This window comes from Paramormyrops kingsleyae, chromosome 20 (genome assembly GCF_048594095.1).
Source record: "Paramormyrops kingsleyae isolate MSU_618 chromosome 20, PKINGS_0.4, whole genome shotgun sequence".
NCBI classification, from domain to species: domain Eukaryota; kingdom Metazoa; phylum Chordata; class Actinopteri; order Osteoglossiformes; family Mormyridae; genus Paramormyrops; species Paramormyrops kingsleyae.
Genome location: NC_132816.1, coordinates 11,153,194 through 11,173,886, shown reverse-complemented (window position 1 = coordinate 11,173,886; position 20,693 = coordinate 11,153,194). Strand labels below are relative to the sequence as shown.

The following is a 20,693-nucleotide window of genomic DNA, read 5'->3' as shown; positions in this document are numbered from 1 at the left end:
TTTTTGCAGAATGAGACAATATATTTTGTGCTCTAATTTAAAGGTAATGAGGATAAAGCTACAATAGTATATACAAATTCAATTATGAGCAGTTACTCATTATATCATGGAAAAAGCACACCACACGTGCTAACTATGATGTTGATGTTATTTAGTGGATAAAGGTCCCCTGAGGATTGTGTATTATTGAGAAAAATAGTATTTGGTACAATTTGGTACAAGTATTTGGTACTAATGAAAGATTTCTCTATTCCAATTACCAGTATACTTCAGATTGTTCAGAGGAAATGGTCCTTTTTGAGATATCAATGTGAAGATTGTACGTCATATATTGTATTAGGCTTTCCTAATTTCGGTCTTAGTGCAAATAAATTGAGGAAACATAAAAACGAAGTAAGAAACAGATTGTCAGAGTATGGCCTTTGACCGTCTCACCATATTGAGAAACTAGGTCTTGTCAACAGCAGTATAGCCTGCTTAAAATAAAGTGGCACCACAGGTGACTCATAGCACCCAAACAATTTACTATAACTGCAGGTCCGTCCAACTCAGCACCTCCTTTATTACCGATAAATATAAAGATGAAGACAGTGTGTGATTCACAGAAAAATCCAGGTAGGCTGCCTCATAATTGAGGAGCTTCAGGGGAGAAATATTCTGGCATAGAAAGTTAAGCTTCCTGCAAAAGTTTCACAACATTGTTTTTGCTTAACTGAACCTGCTTCTTCATGAAGCCACAAAGCACCATTTTCACATTTGATGTTGTTTTTCTTATCAAAGTACAATGCAACGTCTTTCTCTCCGAAACCCTCTCAATCGATAACTTGAGTGTGATGCAATAAGTGTTGTTTTTGTCTATCAGCACTGTATTTTAAAAAATCTTTGAGTTGTAAAATGAACAAATATTTCTGAGGTAGAAAATACAGTTTTCTGCAGCGAACCCCATCCCCTGTCTGGATGGGCCTTATCCCCTGTCTGGATGGGCCTTAACCCCTGTCTGGATGGGTCTTACCCCCTGTCTGGATGGGCCTTATCCCCTGTCTGGATGGGTTTTAACCCCTGTCTGGATGGGCCTTATCCCCTGTCTGGATGGGCCTTAACCCCTGTCTGGATGGGCCTTAACCCCTGTCTGGATGGGTCTTATCCCCTGTCTGGATGGGCCTTATCCCCTGTCTGGATGGGCCTTATCCCTTTTCTGGATGGGTCTTATCCCCTGTCTGGATGGGCCTTATCCCCTGTCTGGAGGGGCCTTAACCCCTGTCTGGATGGGCCTTAACCCCTGTCTGGATGGGCCTTAACCCCTGTCTGGATGGGTCTTACCCCCTGTCTGGATGGGCCTTATCCCCTGTCTGGATGGGTTTTAACCCCTGTCTGGATGGGCCTTATCCCCTGTCTGGATGGGCCTTATCCCCTGTCAGGATGGGCCTTAACCCATGTCTGGATGGGCCTTAACCCCTGTCTGGATGGTTCTTATCCCCTGTCTGGATGGGCCTTAACCCCTGTCTGGATGGGCCTTATCCCCTGTCTGGATGGGTCTTACTCCCTGTCTGGATGGGCCTTATCCCCTGTCTGGATGGGTTTTAACCCCTGTCTGGATGGGCCTTATCCCCTGTCAGGATGGGCCTTAACCCCTGTCTGGATGGGCCTTAACCCCTGTCTGGATGGGTCTTACCCCCTGTCTGGATGGGCCTTATCCCCTGTCTGGATGGGTTTTAAACCCTGTCTGGATGGGCCTTATCCCCTGTCTGGATGGGCCTTATCCCTTTTCTGGATGGGTCTTAACCCCTGTCTGGATGGGCCTTATCCCCTGTCTGAATGGGCCTTATCCCTTTTCTGGATGGGTCTTATCCCCTGTCTGGATGGGCCTTATCCCCTGTCTGGATGGGCCTTATACCTTTTCTGGATGGGTCTTATCCCCTGTCGGGATGGGCCTTATCCCTTTTCTGGATGGGCCTTATCCCCTGTCTGGATGGGCCTTATCCCCTGTCTGAATGGGCCTTATCCCTTTTCTGGATGGGCCTTATCCCCTGTCTGGATGGGTCTTATCCCCTGTCTTGCACCCATAACTTCCAGGATAGGCTCCAGAAACCCACAACCCAGCATAGGACAAGCGGGAATAGAAAATGGCTGGGTGAATGGATTAATGGATGGGTTGATTGATCGATCGAATGATCAATGGATAGAAAATATAGCTTCATCCGCAGCATGACGTAAAACTTGATCAAGTAAACAGGTGGCTATCACCCTTTTGCTTTGACCTTTTTTCTCCTTATAACGACATACAATCGGCATTATTTTATAACAAGAAATGTTTGTCGTTGTAACAAAATCATTTCGATTCTCATTTTAATGAGATTTGTATTCTGTTGTAGCGCAAAAGATTTCCCATTTTTGCAAGATTATTTTGTATCTCGTAATACCACAAAACCTTTCTTATTATAACGGAAAAAAAAATCTCCTTATACCGGGAAAGCTACCACAGATTATATCTACTGTGTGAGAAAAGAGCCTGCAGGCGGAACGATTGCTAGTGATTCTGACCAAAATATTCAATAATACTGGGTGTTAATTTTTAACCTGAAGCCTTTGCCATAGAAATGTGTATTGACAGATAGACAACAAGCTTCATCCAATGACCACCACTACAGACCCACTCAGTACCCGCAAACTCATACACTTGAATAAAAGACTGCTTTCAACGTACGTGGTATAGTTGTGTTACCTGCTTTCTAAATATGATTTTGAAGAATATTAAATAAAATGGATTAACATTCTGTATAAGTCTTCACTAATGATGTCTGAACTCCCTCTGTTCATCTGGAATGAGAGACAATGCATGATGGTCCTCGGTTAATTCTGCTGCTTGAAGAGGATAGTGAACCTTTGTCAGAGTCAATTAGGCATAACTACACATTAATAGCATTTCTATGGGAATCGGGGATTTTTAAATTTATTAAAATAAATTAGATGTAGCTGACCTTGAAGTTCAGCAGTTTCTTATATAACTGAACGTGAATCATCCATATGTTTATGAATCACTGGAAAAAAATGATTCTGCTATTATTTTTTATCTCATACTAATGTATTATTATCATTGATTTATAATTTATAAGATATATTTTTCATGTTACTTAATGTAATATAAACATATTTTCCAGTTCAGATGATTTTAAAAAAATAGCTAATCGTACAAATAATATAAAGAAAAAAATATATAGTATACATTATTTCATTAATCATTAACATGCTTTTTCTCAATGCTTTAGAAATCATGTAATTGAATTTCAAATTCCACAAAATAACAAAGAGAGAATTCTAGAACATCTGACTAAACATCTCATATACGCTTTTCTCCAGTTAATTTTGGAAGTAGCCGAAAATGGCTAGTTTTTTTTGCTAGGCAAAAGAAGGATTTTTTCCATCTAATTCAAAAAGGTCTTCTTGATAACAGACTTGCAGTATTTGTTTTCGTATCTTTCCTCTGAATATTTACACATCACAGAAAAAGTGACAAAGCTAGATGTTTTCAGCCAGTATCAGGTAGCTCCCAGATGGTGTTTACATGCTTGTATGCCACTCAACAAGTACTACGGCTATTGGCCATAAAGGATGAATCATTTTTTACTTGAGAAAGACACAGAATATGTTTGGCCTACCTCAGCTCCCATGGGGATAGTACAATACACCAAACAACTGCTTTTGTAATTGTGTGTGTGTGTGTGTGTATGTATATATACACACACACACACACACAAATTTACAGGTAACTTGCTGCATATATACATACATGCATACATACATACACACACATGCAGGTAACTCACTGCAAAAGGCTTGAAATATGTCTCAAAATTTTAAAAAATATGTAATACACTGTTAAACTCAGAGGGTTAAGAGGAAAAGACAGAAGCTGAGATTAATCTGACTCCCAGTATAATGAGCTTGCTTCCAGGTTTCCCCAGTGAATAAAGACAAATGGGCTGTTTTATGCCAGGTTGCCATCCTGCATATCCATTTCATGTCGGACTCCCATCTGCCAACGCCACACACCACACAAGTGAAATAAACTGCAATCGAAGGAAGGCTATTAACGGACAAGAGAACTTTCATAGTCTGGTGAAAACAATCCCACAGGCAGAGTCCTGAAATGACAATGGTGCCATCTTTCCTGACAAGGGTATTTCATCAAGTGCAGCAAATATCCTCTCTCTCAAATCACTTCAGAAAGATTTCATAAACAAACAAACAAACAAACAACAATTAGCAATCTCCTCATTTTCACTGTTGAGGTTCTGCTTATTTCACATTTTAGCACCCGTAATATCAAGCGTAATTTTCCTGTCAGTACTCAGAAAAGAAGCACCAAACTGGCTGGGTTACTGCTTCTTCTCAAGCATGCTCTGAAATCAGTCCAGGTGCTAATTAATCCTACAGCCTGCAGATTGATCATCTATGTTTTGATTGTCTCTGTCTCTGGGGAAATCTGTGTGTGTGTGTGTGTGTGTGTATGTATGTATTAGGGAGACGTATCAATCTATGTATAGAGTCAGAAAAAATTCAATTATATTTTGGTAGCACTTTCAATAAGGAGCATTGTCACAAAGAAGGATCTCGGGCCTGAGGTCCCTGGAGAGTAAAGCCTGAAGCGACAGTGGCAAGAAAAAATTATTTCAGAGACAGGAAGAAACCGTGGGAGGAACCAGACTCAGGGCAGAAGCCCATCCATCTTTGGCCGAGCACCGAACAGCACAAGTTCACATAATTTAACGCTAGGCAAATTAAGGCAGAGGGACAGCAGAAGTAGGCAGGCGTGTTGTTGGGCAAGCAGGGAAGTAGGCAGAGCGGTAGGTAGTTAGGCTGGTGGATGGACAGGTGAGGTGGCTTTAGGCAGAACACAGCTAGACTGGTGGGCAGCAAAGGGGCTCTTATGTGCTCCAAGAAGGCGGAGAGCATAAGGAAAGTGCACAAGAAGCATGTGCAGAACAGAAAGGAAACCATTGCTTTCCTTTTGCATGGCAGCGTTTAGCAACCAATAATGTAATAACTACTTTATTGATCCCAACTGGAATATGTGTGCTAAGAATAATATCATACATACACACATGAAATTATTTGCTTTGTATTAGCACATTTGAAAGAAAAACATATTATAGAAATGATATATACTGATATCCTTCTGTGCTACTTTGTAGAAGTGCAATGGAGTGATGTCATTTAGCGACAAAACAGCAGCTCATTCGGAGGTCCAAATGAGGTAAATTACCTGCATTGTGAGGGAATGTCTGTTACGGCACTATGGTGCGATTCCCCGAGGGTGATCTGGCTCGGAGGATCCTCATTGTTGAAGATCTGAGTGGCTGGACCAGGCCAAGGGAATGCCCACATAACACCTGGCTGCAGCAGATAGATGGGCTCTTCTGGGCGGTGGGAGTGAACTGTGTGTCGGCCTGGGGGGGGGTCGCCAAATGGGATCCTGAAGCGTTTTGTCATGTTGTGGGTGCAGCAACGCACTGTATCAGGGCATGCTCTCCAAGCTACCCTGACCTGACCTGATCATCATCTCGACTGATTAAGATGAATGACGGATGTAGATCCTCCTCATAAAATTACAGCAATCATGTATAAATGTTTCTGTGTCATACTTCAGGGAGTATACAAGGCCAGAGACCTTAATGCATTAGCATGCCAGGATTGTAATGGGTTTATGGTTTTTTCCATAAGCAAATTTACGAGCAAAAGTTTAATCACTGATCCTAGCAGAGAGTATTGTGTGTGTAATGTTTTAATGAGCTTTGGAATGTTGACCCTTTTCTAGTTGTTAAATAGTAACTCCATACCTATACATTTGGTCCATAACATGTGTATACGATAAAAGCTATTGTATCCAGCAATGTAGGTGTTGTCATGCCGAATTTCTTCTGCTGCTCGAATGACTTCTCCCTGTGACGCATTGCTCAGTTGTTAGGCCGATGATGCAATCATGATGACGCGGTATGAAGGTACGCTGTATGTTTCAAGTTTGCCCTTAGAGCTGCAGCAAGAGTTCACATCAATAAAGTATGTTTACAAATGTATAGTTGGACATTCTAAAGAATTAAATGTTACTTTTGAAAAACACTCAGTTGTACCACATTTCTTACACTTACTTTAATCCTTTTATACACACACATTTTTATGACAGACTACCTGATGAATTAAAATATTCAATATAACACAAGAGGTCATGAGGTAAACGACTGTGGGACAAGCATAAAGACTACTGAAGTGTGTCGCTCCGTACGTATGCACCGAAACCAAAATTTGTATTGCGCAATGATTTTCTTTATTTTTAGTTAATTTAGCGTGTTTTTTTTTTTTTTTTCTTAGCAAAGGGCATTACGCATTATTATTAGGTTCTCTTTTATTCTGTTGTCTTTCACTCTTTGTGCTAGTTAAGTCTTCAGTCGGCATGCTGGCATTTTTTGTCAGAGGCTGCATTGGTTAATTCCTGTCCGTTATATATAATGATCTGCGGAAGCTGCATGGCTATCTTTCAAAAAATGGTATAGTATACGCAATTAATGGCAATTAAAATATTTAGGAATTCACCTATATTTCTAAAGAGTGTTTAAATTGACTCATTATTCCCTGATTCAAAGTTGTTTATCATACAGTATATTGTAGTATTTTCAGTGTATAACATTATAGGAATTATTATGGACAGTTAACTGTATCGATATAAAGTGTTTTAATAAGTCTTTGGGCCATCGCAAGAATCCTTGTACAGTTTCATTGCACCCTGGCTACGCTTCTATGAGTCTGTATAACCCGGAAAAGGGGATGGTCATGAAAAAACATTGTCGTAGGCAGTGGTCCAGAATTTCCCACAGCCATTCAATTGATTTGAGATCAGGTAACTGGTATGGTGATGGCGGAGTGTGATTTATGTTGTTTTTATGTTCATCAATCATTCAGTGGCCACTTAGGACTTGTGAAGGCATCATAATTCTGCAAGATTTTACTGTCATCAGCATAGAAATGCTTTACCGCAGGATGACTGATCGTTCAGAATGATTTTTGTTTTTTGCCATTTTCCTTACCCTTTAGTTGTTGAGTGTAAAAAGCAAAGAAGAAGCATCCTATACCACAAAAGACCCAGCAGAACACTTACTTGAATTTGTTGGCTTCTTTTTCATGTGCTCACACAGGTACTCTTCCACATGTTGAGGAAATGGTCTAGGATAACTTGTGATTTTTCTCCATTGCTGAGTAGACCAATGCTTCTGTTCTTCACAGCACATTACTTGGGAAAATGCATTTACAGGCGTAACAAAGGCCCTGTGCTCTTCAAAGCCAACCACTGTATCAATCTTTGTGAGGTTTTTGACAAACTGATGAAACTACCACCTTATGATGTACACTGAGGTTTGCAGTGATCTTGACATTTTCAATCAATGAATGGACCTCTCAAGGAAAATATACTCTTATCCACAGGTAGCACTACCTACTGTACCATGTCTTACACTTCCATGTAACACTTCCATGGCCTGTACCTCCCCAAATGGGCAAATCGTTGTTACTGGTGGCACTCAGATCATCAACTGACCATGGTGGTGAAAATAACATGTGACTACAAATTTATATACATGATCCTTAGCATGACATGACGTTACCTTAATTAATATGTCTCCTTCATTTTGGTTGGATCCTCTTATCCCGGGGGGTACATTAACGTTGTTTGTACCTTGGGGAACTAACCTGTACCTGGGCTGTAACCTATTTTCTGACTGTAAATGAAAATTCTATTCTATTCTAAATCAAAATTGGGTAAGGAAGAGGATTTAAACTTGGAATAGTTTTGGAAAAAATTACTTGAAATTTGTTGTCAGATATGTAAACATGATTTACATGCATATAAAGTCAGGGCATCTCCTGTAGGCAAGCAATGTCTAAGTTGAAACTTTTTCTATTTCTACTGTATATTTGGTAGGTGATGGGACATTTCAATTTCATTCATCATTTCTTTCATTGGTGTATTGAAATGTTCTGATTTTTAAAAAAAATTCTATATGGTGTAAAAATCCATGAAGGCGGACAGTATTAAATACATGAGAACCACCTATGGCATGATTTCAGTTAATGTATAATAATGATGCTTATTGCCTAAATTTGTTTTGCAGGCTAGGTGGCTAATATGCATGAACATTTTGCAGTTTCAGTTATAATGTGTACATTGAGTTAAATGTTTTTTACCATTTGCCATTTAAAATAGAGTGCAAATAAGTGAACCACTTTTGCAAAAATAAAAAATATAAAAATGCAAAATTTAAAAACCAAGTGGAGCATGTAGATTGAATAAATATTGCACAGATTTAGACATGATACAATGTCATTGCAAATGAAAAACAAAATATGCTAGATATTACAAAATCTACAGTTCAGTTTGAATTGCCTTTGTTAATAACGAAACTTATTTTTAACTGGAAGAATTCAGGCTACACAAAAAGAAGTGAATCATATTGGCCAGCTTCAAAATAAAATGAAAAACGATAAAAAAAAGATATATAGCAAATGCTATATAAATTGCATTGTCAGCATTAACATGCACAAGCCAGGACCACATTAAAAGGAGAATAAATATAATTCGATTGTTCTTTTTTCTTAATACTTTTATTTTGGTCACATATAAATGTGTTTTTTTTCCCTTGGAGATCACGTGTACTTACATTATATACAGAGAACAGCAGATTTTATCTGACACAATAAAATCCTTGTAATCAAACTTTCATATATTACAATTGCATTTAAAGACATCAATAATAATAATAATAATAATAATAATAATAATAAAATGCAACTTCATCTATACATGGACTGAAATACATTCTAGTCTGAAGTCAATATAAGCATATACTTTTAAAGTGGCGGTATAACTATTATTTCTGTTATTTTTGTGGTATAGGGGAGAAACAATTCTTTCTAATAAAATATACTTTAAAAATATACTCTATATCAATATCTTAGTTGATACTGATATAAAAATTTATTCTTGAATTTAAACTAGCTTTGTGGCAGCTGTGCTACTTGCGCTGTTCAATATAGATTTCGGTTCACACTTTCCATCCATCCATCCTCTACCTATTCATTCTGGGCTGTGTTTCCCAAAAGCTCCCGTCAACAACTTATATGGTTGGACCCATCCAGTTGCACAGTTCTATGCTTTTGGGAAATTCAGCCCTGATCAGGGGCATGGGAGGTGGGGGCAGGGGGGCGGGGACATACTGGGACCCGCCCCAGGCAGCCAGGGCTGGGCTACACCACAGGACGACCTGTTTATAAACATTGTCAACATTGATAATATATCAGGGCCTATGAAACGGGACTAAGACAAAACTTTTTTTTGACAAAATAAATAAACAAATGTCATTCAAATAAACGATAAATTATTTCATTGTACCAATTGCAAAAAAAAGACATAATTTTAATAATGTCAAAGAATATTAGGATTTTATTATGTAGCTACTGATGATTTTATTATTATTATTATTTCAGTCAACACCTTTTTCCCTTCAAAGTCACATATTTTTATAGTCAAATACGATGTTTTAACAATTCAGGTAAACTATCTTCTTCACGGGTACAAAAGCTAAACCTTTTCTAGGATTTGTACTACAGCAACAAATCCTCTCCCATTATTAGCTACCTTACCTGTTCATTTTGTTTTCTTACTGTTATTAAATAAGAAAAAATATCTTATCCAATACAAAAGTGTGAAAATTATATATTTAATATATTTGCAAATTTGGAAATGTTAAAAAAAAAAATATATTATTCTACAGTAGACTGCAATAAACCCATAACACCATCACATGGGAAAACGTGTATATTTTAGCGGAAACAAATAATTTCCACGTTAATTAAATTTGTGTGTTTTCATGAGTAACAACCAATACCAGCTGCAGTGGGACAGCAACATAACCACATTTCTATTAATATAAATAAACACAGTAATGATTATTACCATCATGAGTATCCAATATTTTTAAATAATTAAAAAAAATCCAACAGTGATGGAACAACTGGAGTAAATACTCGAACAATTTCCATGTGTACAGCTTCTGCAAACTTTTACATAAACATGAATGGGAAACTTTCTTAAAATGCCTTGTTAAGCAGATTTAGATTGACCGCATAAATCTTATAAAACAAGACATCCATGCAAATCTGTATAAATGAGGTCCTTACAAAACTATTAACATGAACCTTCAGAATTACAAAATAAGTACCCCCCTCCCCCCAATTTCCACTACTGCTGTACAATGTGTAACTTTTTTTTTTTCTTTTAAACACTAGTGCAGTTTGGAATCTCCCTTGTGCTCTCACTGACAATCCCAATTCCTCCTGGCAAAAAAGACAAACATAAAAACAGAATGAAGTACATTAGACCTTTATCGTTTTGAAACAGGTGCAAGGTATGAAGTTCTCAGTTGGTTGAAAGTTGCCATCAATCTGCCTATACATTTTAAAGATGTTATCATCTTCGGTAGAAAGAAAATAGGTCCTAGATGGAAATGCTCACTACAAGGTCTGTATTATCTTGAGTAACCGGGTCATGACTTCTGGTAAGAAACACTGCATGTATAAAATTATGCAGCCTTTTGAATGTCAGATCACATTCTTTAAATTCCAACCATCCATCCATCCTTCCATCCATCCTTCCATCCATCCATCCGCCAATCACTTTTCCTAGGCAAGGTCCCCGGGTTTTCTAAATTGCACTCTTTTTTTACTGTAAAAAGAAACTACTCTTTTATTGTTTAAATTCACCATGTCAACTTATAATCAGTTATTAAATATGATTAGCATTTATTCTACAGGGTTACGGTTAATAAAAACAGGAAACACTCCAGATATGCGCATGTGTCTAGTTTACAGCATGGACATTATGTTTTCAGTTTTCCAAGATATATGATCAAAAACAAACATGAATTCCCACCCAAAAGTGTTAAAGCAATAAGCAACCTACTGCGCTTAGCCTAATTGTACTTTTGAGCAATATATGCTAATAAAGCATTGGCAAAGGCATTTACAGATATTTATTTTAGTAATTTTATGTGTAGTGATACATGATGAAGAGGAAAATTATCCATTTCTTTCATCATAAAATCTCCACTCCTTTCTACCTACAGCTCAACACATGGGCGTAAATTACGGGGGGGATAGGGGGGTTGTAGCCCCCCCCAATAAATCAAAACCAGCTAATATAACCCCCCCAATAATCATGCTTCCCCCGTAATGGGTGGAGACCTCAACCCCCCCAATGTTCCAGCCAAAGTTACGCCCTTGGCTCAACAGACTTTTTTATTGAAACTTTTATTTCAGTAATGCTTCCTTTTCTCTCACTGAGTGTTTTTCTGTGCAATTCCTTCACATCTCACATACAGCACTTACCTTTAATCCTTGCATCCAGTTCTTTCTCTTTCAGCTCCTTGGGAGTGGAGAACTCGCTAAGTGTTATTTTCGGTGTGCTGTCACTTTGGCTGACAGAGCCAATCATCTCCTGCTCTTTCTCGTGGTTAACCTCAGCATATATGTTTATCCATGGAATTTTTCTTACAAAAAATAGAAAAACACAAATGATGCAAAGAATAAAATGAATAGAAACACTGTAAAAGGTTTATGTGATTCATGACAATATTTATATTAAATATACTTTGCCAGATGTCGATCATGCTGACTAGTGTAGTTTATGCACAGTTTTGTCCTTCTAGCCTAGAATGGTACATTTAGTCAAAGGAGTTTATATACAATTCACACTTTGTAGACTGATATAGTCTCTGTTTGCCAAACCAGGAGCAGGACAGAAAAAGAAACAAGTAGAGTATTATGCATTTTGCAGAGTAGGACTAGAGAGTGAGCTGTATGCTACTGTCATGACAACGGAAATGATTTTACCTTTTGAACTTGTAGATTAAAAAAACAGCTAAACCCAGGAACACAACTGATAGAAGCATCAGCATAGCAGAGCTGCTGTTTCTCTGGCTGGAATCAACCAGGGGAGCTGAAAATAAAAATTTGCATGAATAGAAATCTAATTGCAATGCTATAGAGCAAAAAACACTACATCTGGAAATAATCTGCTCCTGAATTCTCGTCATGCATCATTTGCTTATGCTTTTCTATATGTTATACTTAATGTTATTCAAAGAATGCAAGAAAATATTGTAACCAACTATTAATCATATATTTATATATCATTCGTGTTCGGAAATAATTTATTCAGCCGACATAGCAAAATATAACATATCTGCAAATAATCTGCTTAGCTGAACCCATGAGTAGGATGGCAAACGTGTAGCATTTTCACAAATGGAGATGTTTTTTCATTTTAAAGTTACAATTGCTCCAGCTGAGAAGTAACATTTCTCACTTGCCCTAGTTGAAACAGAAGTTATAAGGTTTTCGCAAAGTTTTGTTTTAATAAAATCAACACGACTGGTGGGCAAAAAAGGTAAACGTAAATATTTTGTTTCAAAAGAGGATGCAATGCCCTGGATACATAAAATAATGGCTAATTACGGTCCAAAATGCTAATATAAATAGCACTAGTAATAACTAGAACAAATTCAGTTAATGCAGTAATTTAAAATGATTGACAGGATTTTCCATCATGCTAATTAATATAGTGGCAAAATATATTTAAACATACTATATCACCAAAAAACCACAATCATGCATAGTTTTTGTTAGCGAACATATCATGTTCTGGAATTGTGGGTTAATGAGGTGAATGGAACCCGCTACAAGCGTCCCCACAAGACAACATGTGACGGCAGTGACCTTTCTAAAACATTAAAGTCCTTCCTGCTGTGGGCAGGGGAAAAAAAAAAAAACGGCAATAAATCAGTCAGGTCCAGAAGCACATATTTCAGAAGATAATACTCGTGGTTGACCCCCTGTCTATTTAAGGAACTGCCAACTGAAGGCACTATGCAATTATATTGACTACTGACTGTATGTGTTCTGAAGCTTGCCAAACACAGGGGTGACACATTCTTTATTAATATATCTAGATTGCTTAGAAACAGTGCGTGTGTATGTGTGTGTGTGTGGATGCAATATATATATATACATATGTACTATATATATATATATATACAGTATATATACACAGATACGTACAGATACTGCAATGAATGGTGAATATTTTCCTTCCGTATTTATTTATAACGATGCAATTACACTTATATTGCTTTAAGATTTTGTATGACCTTATGGTCAGAATGACTTGAAGAAACAGCGGATACCTGTTAGCCTCCCCTGCTACACTTTCATGTCAAGGTATCACAGGCACGCGTGTGAATTGCTTGTCTCTCCACATTTAAAACTGCTCTATGATAGATTCATAAAGACCCCCCCGGGGGCAGGCATTGCTAACCACTGTCACGATAGTGATAATGACTCGGCCGCATGCCAGTTGTATTTACAGTATACTTGTGTTTTGCAGGTTCCGTCGTTGTGGCTTCTCTCTGAAATGCAATGATAACGGCAAGACTTGTCTCTCCCTACCAACTTCTTATTTCTGCCTCTCCTTGTATCTTTGAGTGCCTCACAACCACCCAGAACTAGACAACTGCCCACCCACTGAAAATAAACCCCTCAAAATCCAATCTTCTCTACCTACTCAAGTCACCTCCTTTGCAGGCCTTTCCCATTACCTCTGAGACCAGCACACTGACCCCAAGAATCACAAAGTGACTGTTGACACCAAACTCCTACTTTCCGACCACATGACAGCTTTTAGGTCTTATTGCTTTTTCTTAAACGACATCACACTGCCCTGATGGACTCTGGCCTTTCATATCTTTAAATTCACATCAAGCCATAAAACCCATTTATGTCGGCTGTGCGGCATTCAGTGTTTGTCGTCTCATGGTACTGCTTACTATTTGATTTTAACATTAAGCTGTCGATGTTATCTTCTCATTTAGCCAGATGCTGGATAATTGGCTGGTGGGTTGGAGGCAGGTAGCATAATGGGTTGTGACCAGGATTTTTGGCATAACGGTCCAAAGGGGGACTTGCTTTTTGAACAAGGTTATGATACATCAGCTGAAATGCTCTGCTCTATAAATTGATGCAACTTTTGTTATTTATTTGTCTTATCTGTCTGGTTACGTAGGTTTCTTTGGGAAAATCTCTTTCCAAAGCAGGGTATTGTGCATTACATATTGTGCATTAAAGGTAGGTTATTCGACAAAGGTAGGGGGCATTCGTGCATGTGCATAGGACATGGGGAGGGGAGAAGGGGAGAGGAAAGACCAACCAATCAGCTTTCCCAGTCTTCCCCCCTGGGAATGCCCCCTGTTGCTGATTGGCTGGAACCATGTTGTGTGGCTCATTCAGAGCCACTTTGTTTTTTTTTTCTTGTTTACAGAGCTGGGGCTGCATAGAAACAGCGGGTTTGTTTCAGTGCACACCCATAGAAAGCAATTAGAAATTTGCTGAATTTGACAAAACGTGTACCAGATTCAAATCGCATATCTAAAAGTCACATAACTAAGCTATTCTGGGGCTTAGATCACCATGCCTCATACGAAGAGGATCATGTAGTGCAGGGGTATCAAACTCCAGTCCTGGGGGCCCGGAGCCCTGCACATTTTTGGGTTTCCCCTCATTTAACACACCCGATTCAACTCCTTGCACCTTGTGCTAATTACCACACAGCTCTTGAGCTGAATCATTGGTGGTGGAATAGGGAAAGAACTAAGCTACACAGGGCTCCAGCCCCCCAGGACTGGAATTTGACGCCCCTGATATAAGGCATTGGAACTGGACCAGACAAACTTCTGGTGCTGCTGCTATTCAGCCAACACAGACTATGACCACCCATAAATCTTGGTGTAGCAACTTCTGTACTGTATATCCGAACCTAAATCTTAAATCTATTTTAATGCAATTTCTTTATTTTACCAAGTACACACATTGCCCTAAACCATAATGTTAAAAGTGGGGATCAGCCAATAATGGTTCAATAATGTTTCACATATTGTAAATCTACTGTATATCTCACACACATAAAGTACCGTTAGATATCATAATGTTGCTCAGTAGAATAGAATGGGGAAAAACAAAAAGCAAAAAATCTTATTAAATAAATAAAATGATGCACTTTTTATTGTACTACAGTATAGTTCATATTTGCATCAGCTAATTGTGCACAGGAGGAGAAAGCAATGTTCCAGTACTTTGTAGCCAATTGCATAATTTTACTAAATTTAACTGAAGGCTAAAAAAACAGGTTTTGTAGTAAAACATCCTCAGAATTGATAATTACCAAATAAACAGAAAAACACATTGAATACTGAAAAAACACACTTATGGGTATTGATATAAATGACAATTAAAATAATTAGTGTCTTACCTAAAGTTAACTGTGTGATGTAAACAATGACTCGAACGCCAGGCTTCAGTTCAAACTCGACCAAATTCTGATTAAGTGCACTGACTAGAATTGCTGATATCTGTTGAGGAAACAAAGTACATATCATAGCAATAAAGACAGAAAAAAGTCCTTTACATTTGCAAAAAAATTGCTGGCTGGTAGCAAAGGTCATAAATTGTGGCTCACGTGTTCCAGGTCCTCTTCACTTTTTTTCCTTCCTTCAGAATAGTTTTTGCGCGGTAGAATGAACAGTTCCGCTGCGGTTGGCAAACCAGGAAATACAGCTACCAGGAGTTGCTCTTCCGGAATGTCAGCCACCTTCAGTAAAATGGCAAAAGAACATTTAACAATGGATGTAATAAATGTCTATCAGATATTTAATATAATAACACCTTTCTAGTAGAAAACAAGTTAATTTTTTTCAATAACACTTCAAGCTAATTAAGCTTTTTATCTGTCAGCTATATCCTCAAGTTTCACACAACATACTTAAATATGTACAGTACGCTATGCAATGTTCCTGCCTAATATTACTGAATAACCTTAACTATCACAGGTATTATGCTATATTTTCAGAAATCCTTTACACTACGTTTTCCAGTTACTTGCAAAAGTTAAGTCAAGTAGAAGCCCAGACAAAGGAAAACAAAATGTAATAATATAAAAGCCAGGAAAAAAGTTTCTCTAAAAATCAACACAGATAAGAAGCAGCTACTGAACCATATAGAGAAAAAAGCCGCAGACCTGGCATATTCGTGATATATGCTACCGATTCTGTGTTTTACAGGCGACATAAGCTGTACCTTGTCAAGGTAACATCACTTTTCTGAATTAGTACTTGTCACTAAAATCATGATATAAATCAAGTCTGTGGAATGACAAAGAATAACCAATTATAAGGTCAAGACAAACTGTATGTTACTTAAAATCATTACCTCTGACACTTCACAGAACTTAATAGAGCATAAGTGTTGTCTGAGTTAACTGTTAAGTTTTTATTATTTTACTTTGCAGGATTTATAAACCAGCTTGAGAACAGAACCACATAACACAGGGGGGAGTTGGTAAACCCAATCCAGACATTAAGGTAGATGTTTCCCTATCTCATACTAGGGGAAAGGGTTAGATGCATAGCATAAATAGGGGAAAAAATTGTAGTCAGGAACCAACACATGCTATTTTTTGCATGGATGGGAAAAACAGAATAGAAGAGCTGATAGTATGAGTGATGGGGACTGACACATTCCCCTTGGGGCCTCCTGGGGCGACGGAAGGAATGCACACTTGTATATAAAACTAAGAAAAACAAGGATCAATTGGGGAAAAAACAAGTTAGCTGAACTTGCACAGTCACCTAAGTCACCTTCCCAGGGTGATACGGTGCCCTCTCTCACACCCCCCCCAATGCCAAACAGAGTGCCGCCTTAAAGCTCTGTGTGCAAACTTACATGCCTGCCCTTGAACAGGAGCCACATTTTGACTATACTTCATAAGGAGGCTGACCAAGGTCAAGAACTTCAAAATCAATTGCTAATTAGCAATTAATCGACCCCAAAACAGATTCCAGATACAAAACCTCTCTACCCAATGGCTTATTTTGCCTCGCTCATTCAGTCCATTTACATGCATAGCTAAGTCGAGCTACGGTTATAGCTTGACTACGCCATTTAATCGGACTACTGTCCTTGTCCCAGTATACATGCACAGGAGGGGAAACGATTTATTGACCGAAGTATGTTTGACTCCGGTACAATAGGTGGCGTTATGTCTCCTTTCACCCTGTTAGTATTGGGCTTTTTCCAGTTGACCTATTCCATCACAGACATAAGAAGTAATAAAATTATTAATAATGGATGTGTAGACAAATGAAGTGACACATTCTTTACTTGCGATCTGGTCAGAAGAACGGATACAAAAAGATCAGAATAGCATAGCAAAAAATTTAATCAATATACTATGACTTTGAAAATCTTCAAATATTGCAATGTGATTTTGTTGTAATAATTATTGGGACCTTATGAAACAAAAGAAGGAGTTCCACATGAATTTCTCACAAACCCATCTAGGAGTGATTTAACAGCCAGGATGAAAATAATTATGATTGTCTCAGAGAACACATGCAGTGGAGATAAACATTAAACTGATTTTTAAATGTATACTAGGTAATCTTGAAAAAAAATAAAAAAAAATAAATAACAATTAAAATTGCAAAATTCACTAGGTTTTTGTTTTAGCAAGACTTAAACTCCCTGCGCTAAAATATTCCCTTCTAAATTTAAGGCAAGAAAAAGCCTGATCTTAATCTAGCTGATTAGCGATGCATGATGTGCATAACATACGATGTTGGTATTAATATCGTATGTCGTCCAGTCCTAATACAGCCATTTTTCGAATTCAGTACAGAATACCCAGCCTCGCTTTGTGATGTCATTCGGCAGTGGTACCAGTCTTTACGACAATGGAAAACCGACACCTTGAAGTGTTGGTGCGGTGGAGAAGTGCCCTTTAGTCGACCTGTGAACTGGACAGCTTTACAGCGCCGTACATTGGGTACATGCTGTATGTCCTCTGCTATGCTCCAAGCTTCTTCTGTAAATTCCAGGCCAAAGCTCAGGGGGGAGAACTACGAAGCATGCGTAGAGTACCTAGGCCAGTTTGAGTCCGATTGAAAATATACCTGCAGGAGTAAATCGTCTCCCAATTGCATTATCTGGGTTTCCTATTCCGACTATGACAAATTCGCTTTAAATAATGTCTTCAAGATAATCTACAGTGCAGGTAATAGGAAGATAAAGATTATTGTCCATCAATCGGTGAAAAGGTAACTGCTGCCTCAAGTACGACTGAATGGGAGTATAAAAAAATTATACAAACCAAACGGCGATTCACTACCCATGAGTCTCAACTCAAATTTGGGTCGCGACAAGTCCTAAAGGGTCGCAAGGCAGAGCTGAATATGTAAGCACTTTAAAGCCAGCAAGCTCCTATGCAGATCCACAATCAGATTTCCCAGCCCAAATCCTAGAATTCACCTGTATAAACCGGTCTTGGGTCTGCAACTGCTTAGCGCAAAACTAGTGAACACTCATCCAATACAAGAAGCCAAACCACAGATGCTTAATTTAAAATTCACTGGCACATCCAATCAGATTTGTATGATAGGCATTGATAAGCATACATTTCAGAGAGCACTGCGCGCTTGATCATAGCGTTAATTTAAACTTATACTTGATACAGGGTTGTGACTGACATGCCATGGTAAAAATTGGGCTGTGGTGTAAAAAGATTGAGAATCACTGGTCAAGAACACACACACACATTTCTGCTTAGTGTCTTAAAAATAGCAAAAATGCAAGTTTTTGCTAATGGTCTATGCTAACATGACTACTGCTGCATTAGGAGGAGGTTTGGCAGTATCTTTGGTAAAAAGAAGAGCTTTAGACAAAGTAATGGTGATCTGTTCTAGCACCACACAAATTTTCACAACCAATCAACTCTAATTTAAACCATTGCCTGCAGGAGGGGTCAAGGAGCTGCTGGCTGAAGGCAAATGGGCATCTACATATCCTATTTTCTAACAGTGTTCCTGAAAAACCCACATACTCAAACACCACTCTTCTCAGAATGTCGTTGTCCACCCACACATGGATCATCCCACTATGGTCTGCCACCTGTGCTTCTTTGGACAACAACGTTAGCAGTCACACCAGCTATCCACTTATCCAAAATGCTGCAGGTTTCCCTCCTGCCAAATTTATAGCGGTGCAAGAGGAAAGGTCAACATACCAGTTACAAGAGGATGGCTTAATCCTCAGTAAGGATGCACGGAGTCTCCTGTTACGGCTGTTGACATGCAATGAGGGGCTCTTGTGTCCCCCTGTGTTGAGATGTTTGACTGGGTAGTCTAGTATTGAACTGTTTATGGCATCAGAAATGGAAAATGTCATAGGCCCTGGTGCAAATTCTGGGGAAAACTACTTAGCTCAAGGACGGAATGACAAGACACAAGAAACTGCGAAGGTGGACTGTGAGTGAATGTTTTCTCTTTTTCCAAGACAATATCCCCATCAAGAAAGCCAGCTGCAAACTCTCAGGGTAATATACCTAACTTAAAAGACTAAAAAGCACCAGACAGTCCTTCCTCTGCTACAAGCCACTGAGAACGGAAGATAAAAAAATATGTACTAAAACAGACCTGCAGATCTGCATAGTTTGTGTGCATGTATTTTAAAAATAAAAAAAATAAAAATAAAAAAATATATATTTATATATAATTTCACTTTTAAACATTTTCTTGCATATACTGTTTTTGTTGTGTACTGCATATATGGCTTACAGTATATTGAATATGCAAGAATGTTTATAATATACAGTATATAGAGAATATACAGTAACTCTATTCACAACAGGATATATTTCATTACTCGGAACACTTATTTTAATTAGTCTTCCTTCATTTAAATGTCCGTATTTTAAGTATTTGAAAATGGACAAGTAGGTTAGAAAATATAAGGGATGGACAATATAACGAACACATATTTATACAGTTTTGTCCAAATAAAATAACTGCATTGGGAGTTATTACATTAAACCATGTTTTTTTATGATAAAAAACAATAGTAATACACCTTTATATATATTTCTACTACATTGTATCAGTTCGATACCTTTTTTTTTCTTTCATTCATTTATACCGCTACATACTGTAAGACAAGGACAGAAAGTTCCTAGTAGTTAAAGACATGAACATGAAGGTTACTAGTTCAATTGCCAAGGGAGGTCCTTCTGTAGACTATTGGGTAAATATTTATTTCTAACTTCTCTGAGATATTGCTTTGTACAAATCGGTAAAAATGTTTCTTTTGGAAAGTCAGCTCAAAGAGAGAACGTAAAGTGTTTCAGTACAACTATACAATTCATCTGATGTTTTCCACCTAAATTATTTTCTGAAGGCATGTTTTGTAAAAGAATATATGTTATTAATATGAAATGAGCCTTTTTGTCATATATTCATAATATACTAATCTGCAAATGTTGTGCCCTGATCTATTTATAACAAAAGCATGAAACTTTTATATAATTCAAAAAAAATTGCTTACTCGCTTTTCTTTCAGATGCCATTTACATTTTTACAGCAAAACTTGAAACATAGCTGTACAACAGGTTCCTAATTTATTTATAAAGTCAGCTGCACATGGAAAATCTGTTTTTCAAATGTTCTGTTTCCGTGCTGTAGCAAACATTTTCAATATAATTCAGTACTTAAAAC

General features: G+C 37.9%; 1 protein-coding gene across 1 annotated transcript in view; it reads right to left on the bottom strand.

The window, feature by feature from the left end:
- Window positions 1–8,691: 8,691 nt before the first annotated feature.
- sorcs3a (sortilin related VPS10 domain containing receptor 3a) overlaps window positions 8,692–20,693 on the bottom strand; it is a 169,213-nt gene continuing 157,211 nt past the window's right edge. The window contains exons 23-27 of the mRNA XM_023798977.2: window positions 15,611–15,742; window positions 15,404–15,503; window positions 11,935–12,040; window positions 11,431–11,591; window positions 8,692–10,380 (exon numbers count right to left, since the gene is read on the bottom strand). Of these exons, the coding sequence (XP_023654745.1) occupies window positions 10,322–10,380; window positions 11,431–11,591; window positions 11,935–12,040; window positions 15,404–15,503; window positions 15,611–15,742 (558 nt within the window). The 3' untranslated portion in view covers window positions 8,692–10,321. The remainder of the gene's footprint in view (window positions 10,381–11,430; window positions 11,592–11,934; window positions 12,041–15,403; window positions 15,504–15,610; window positions 15,743–20,693) is intronic.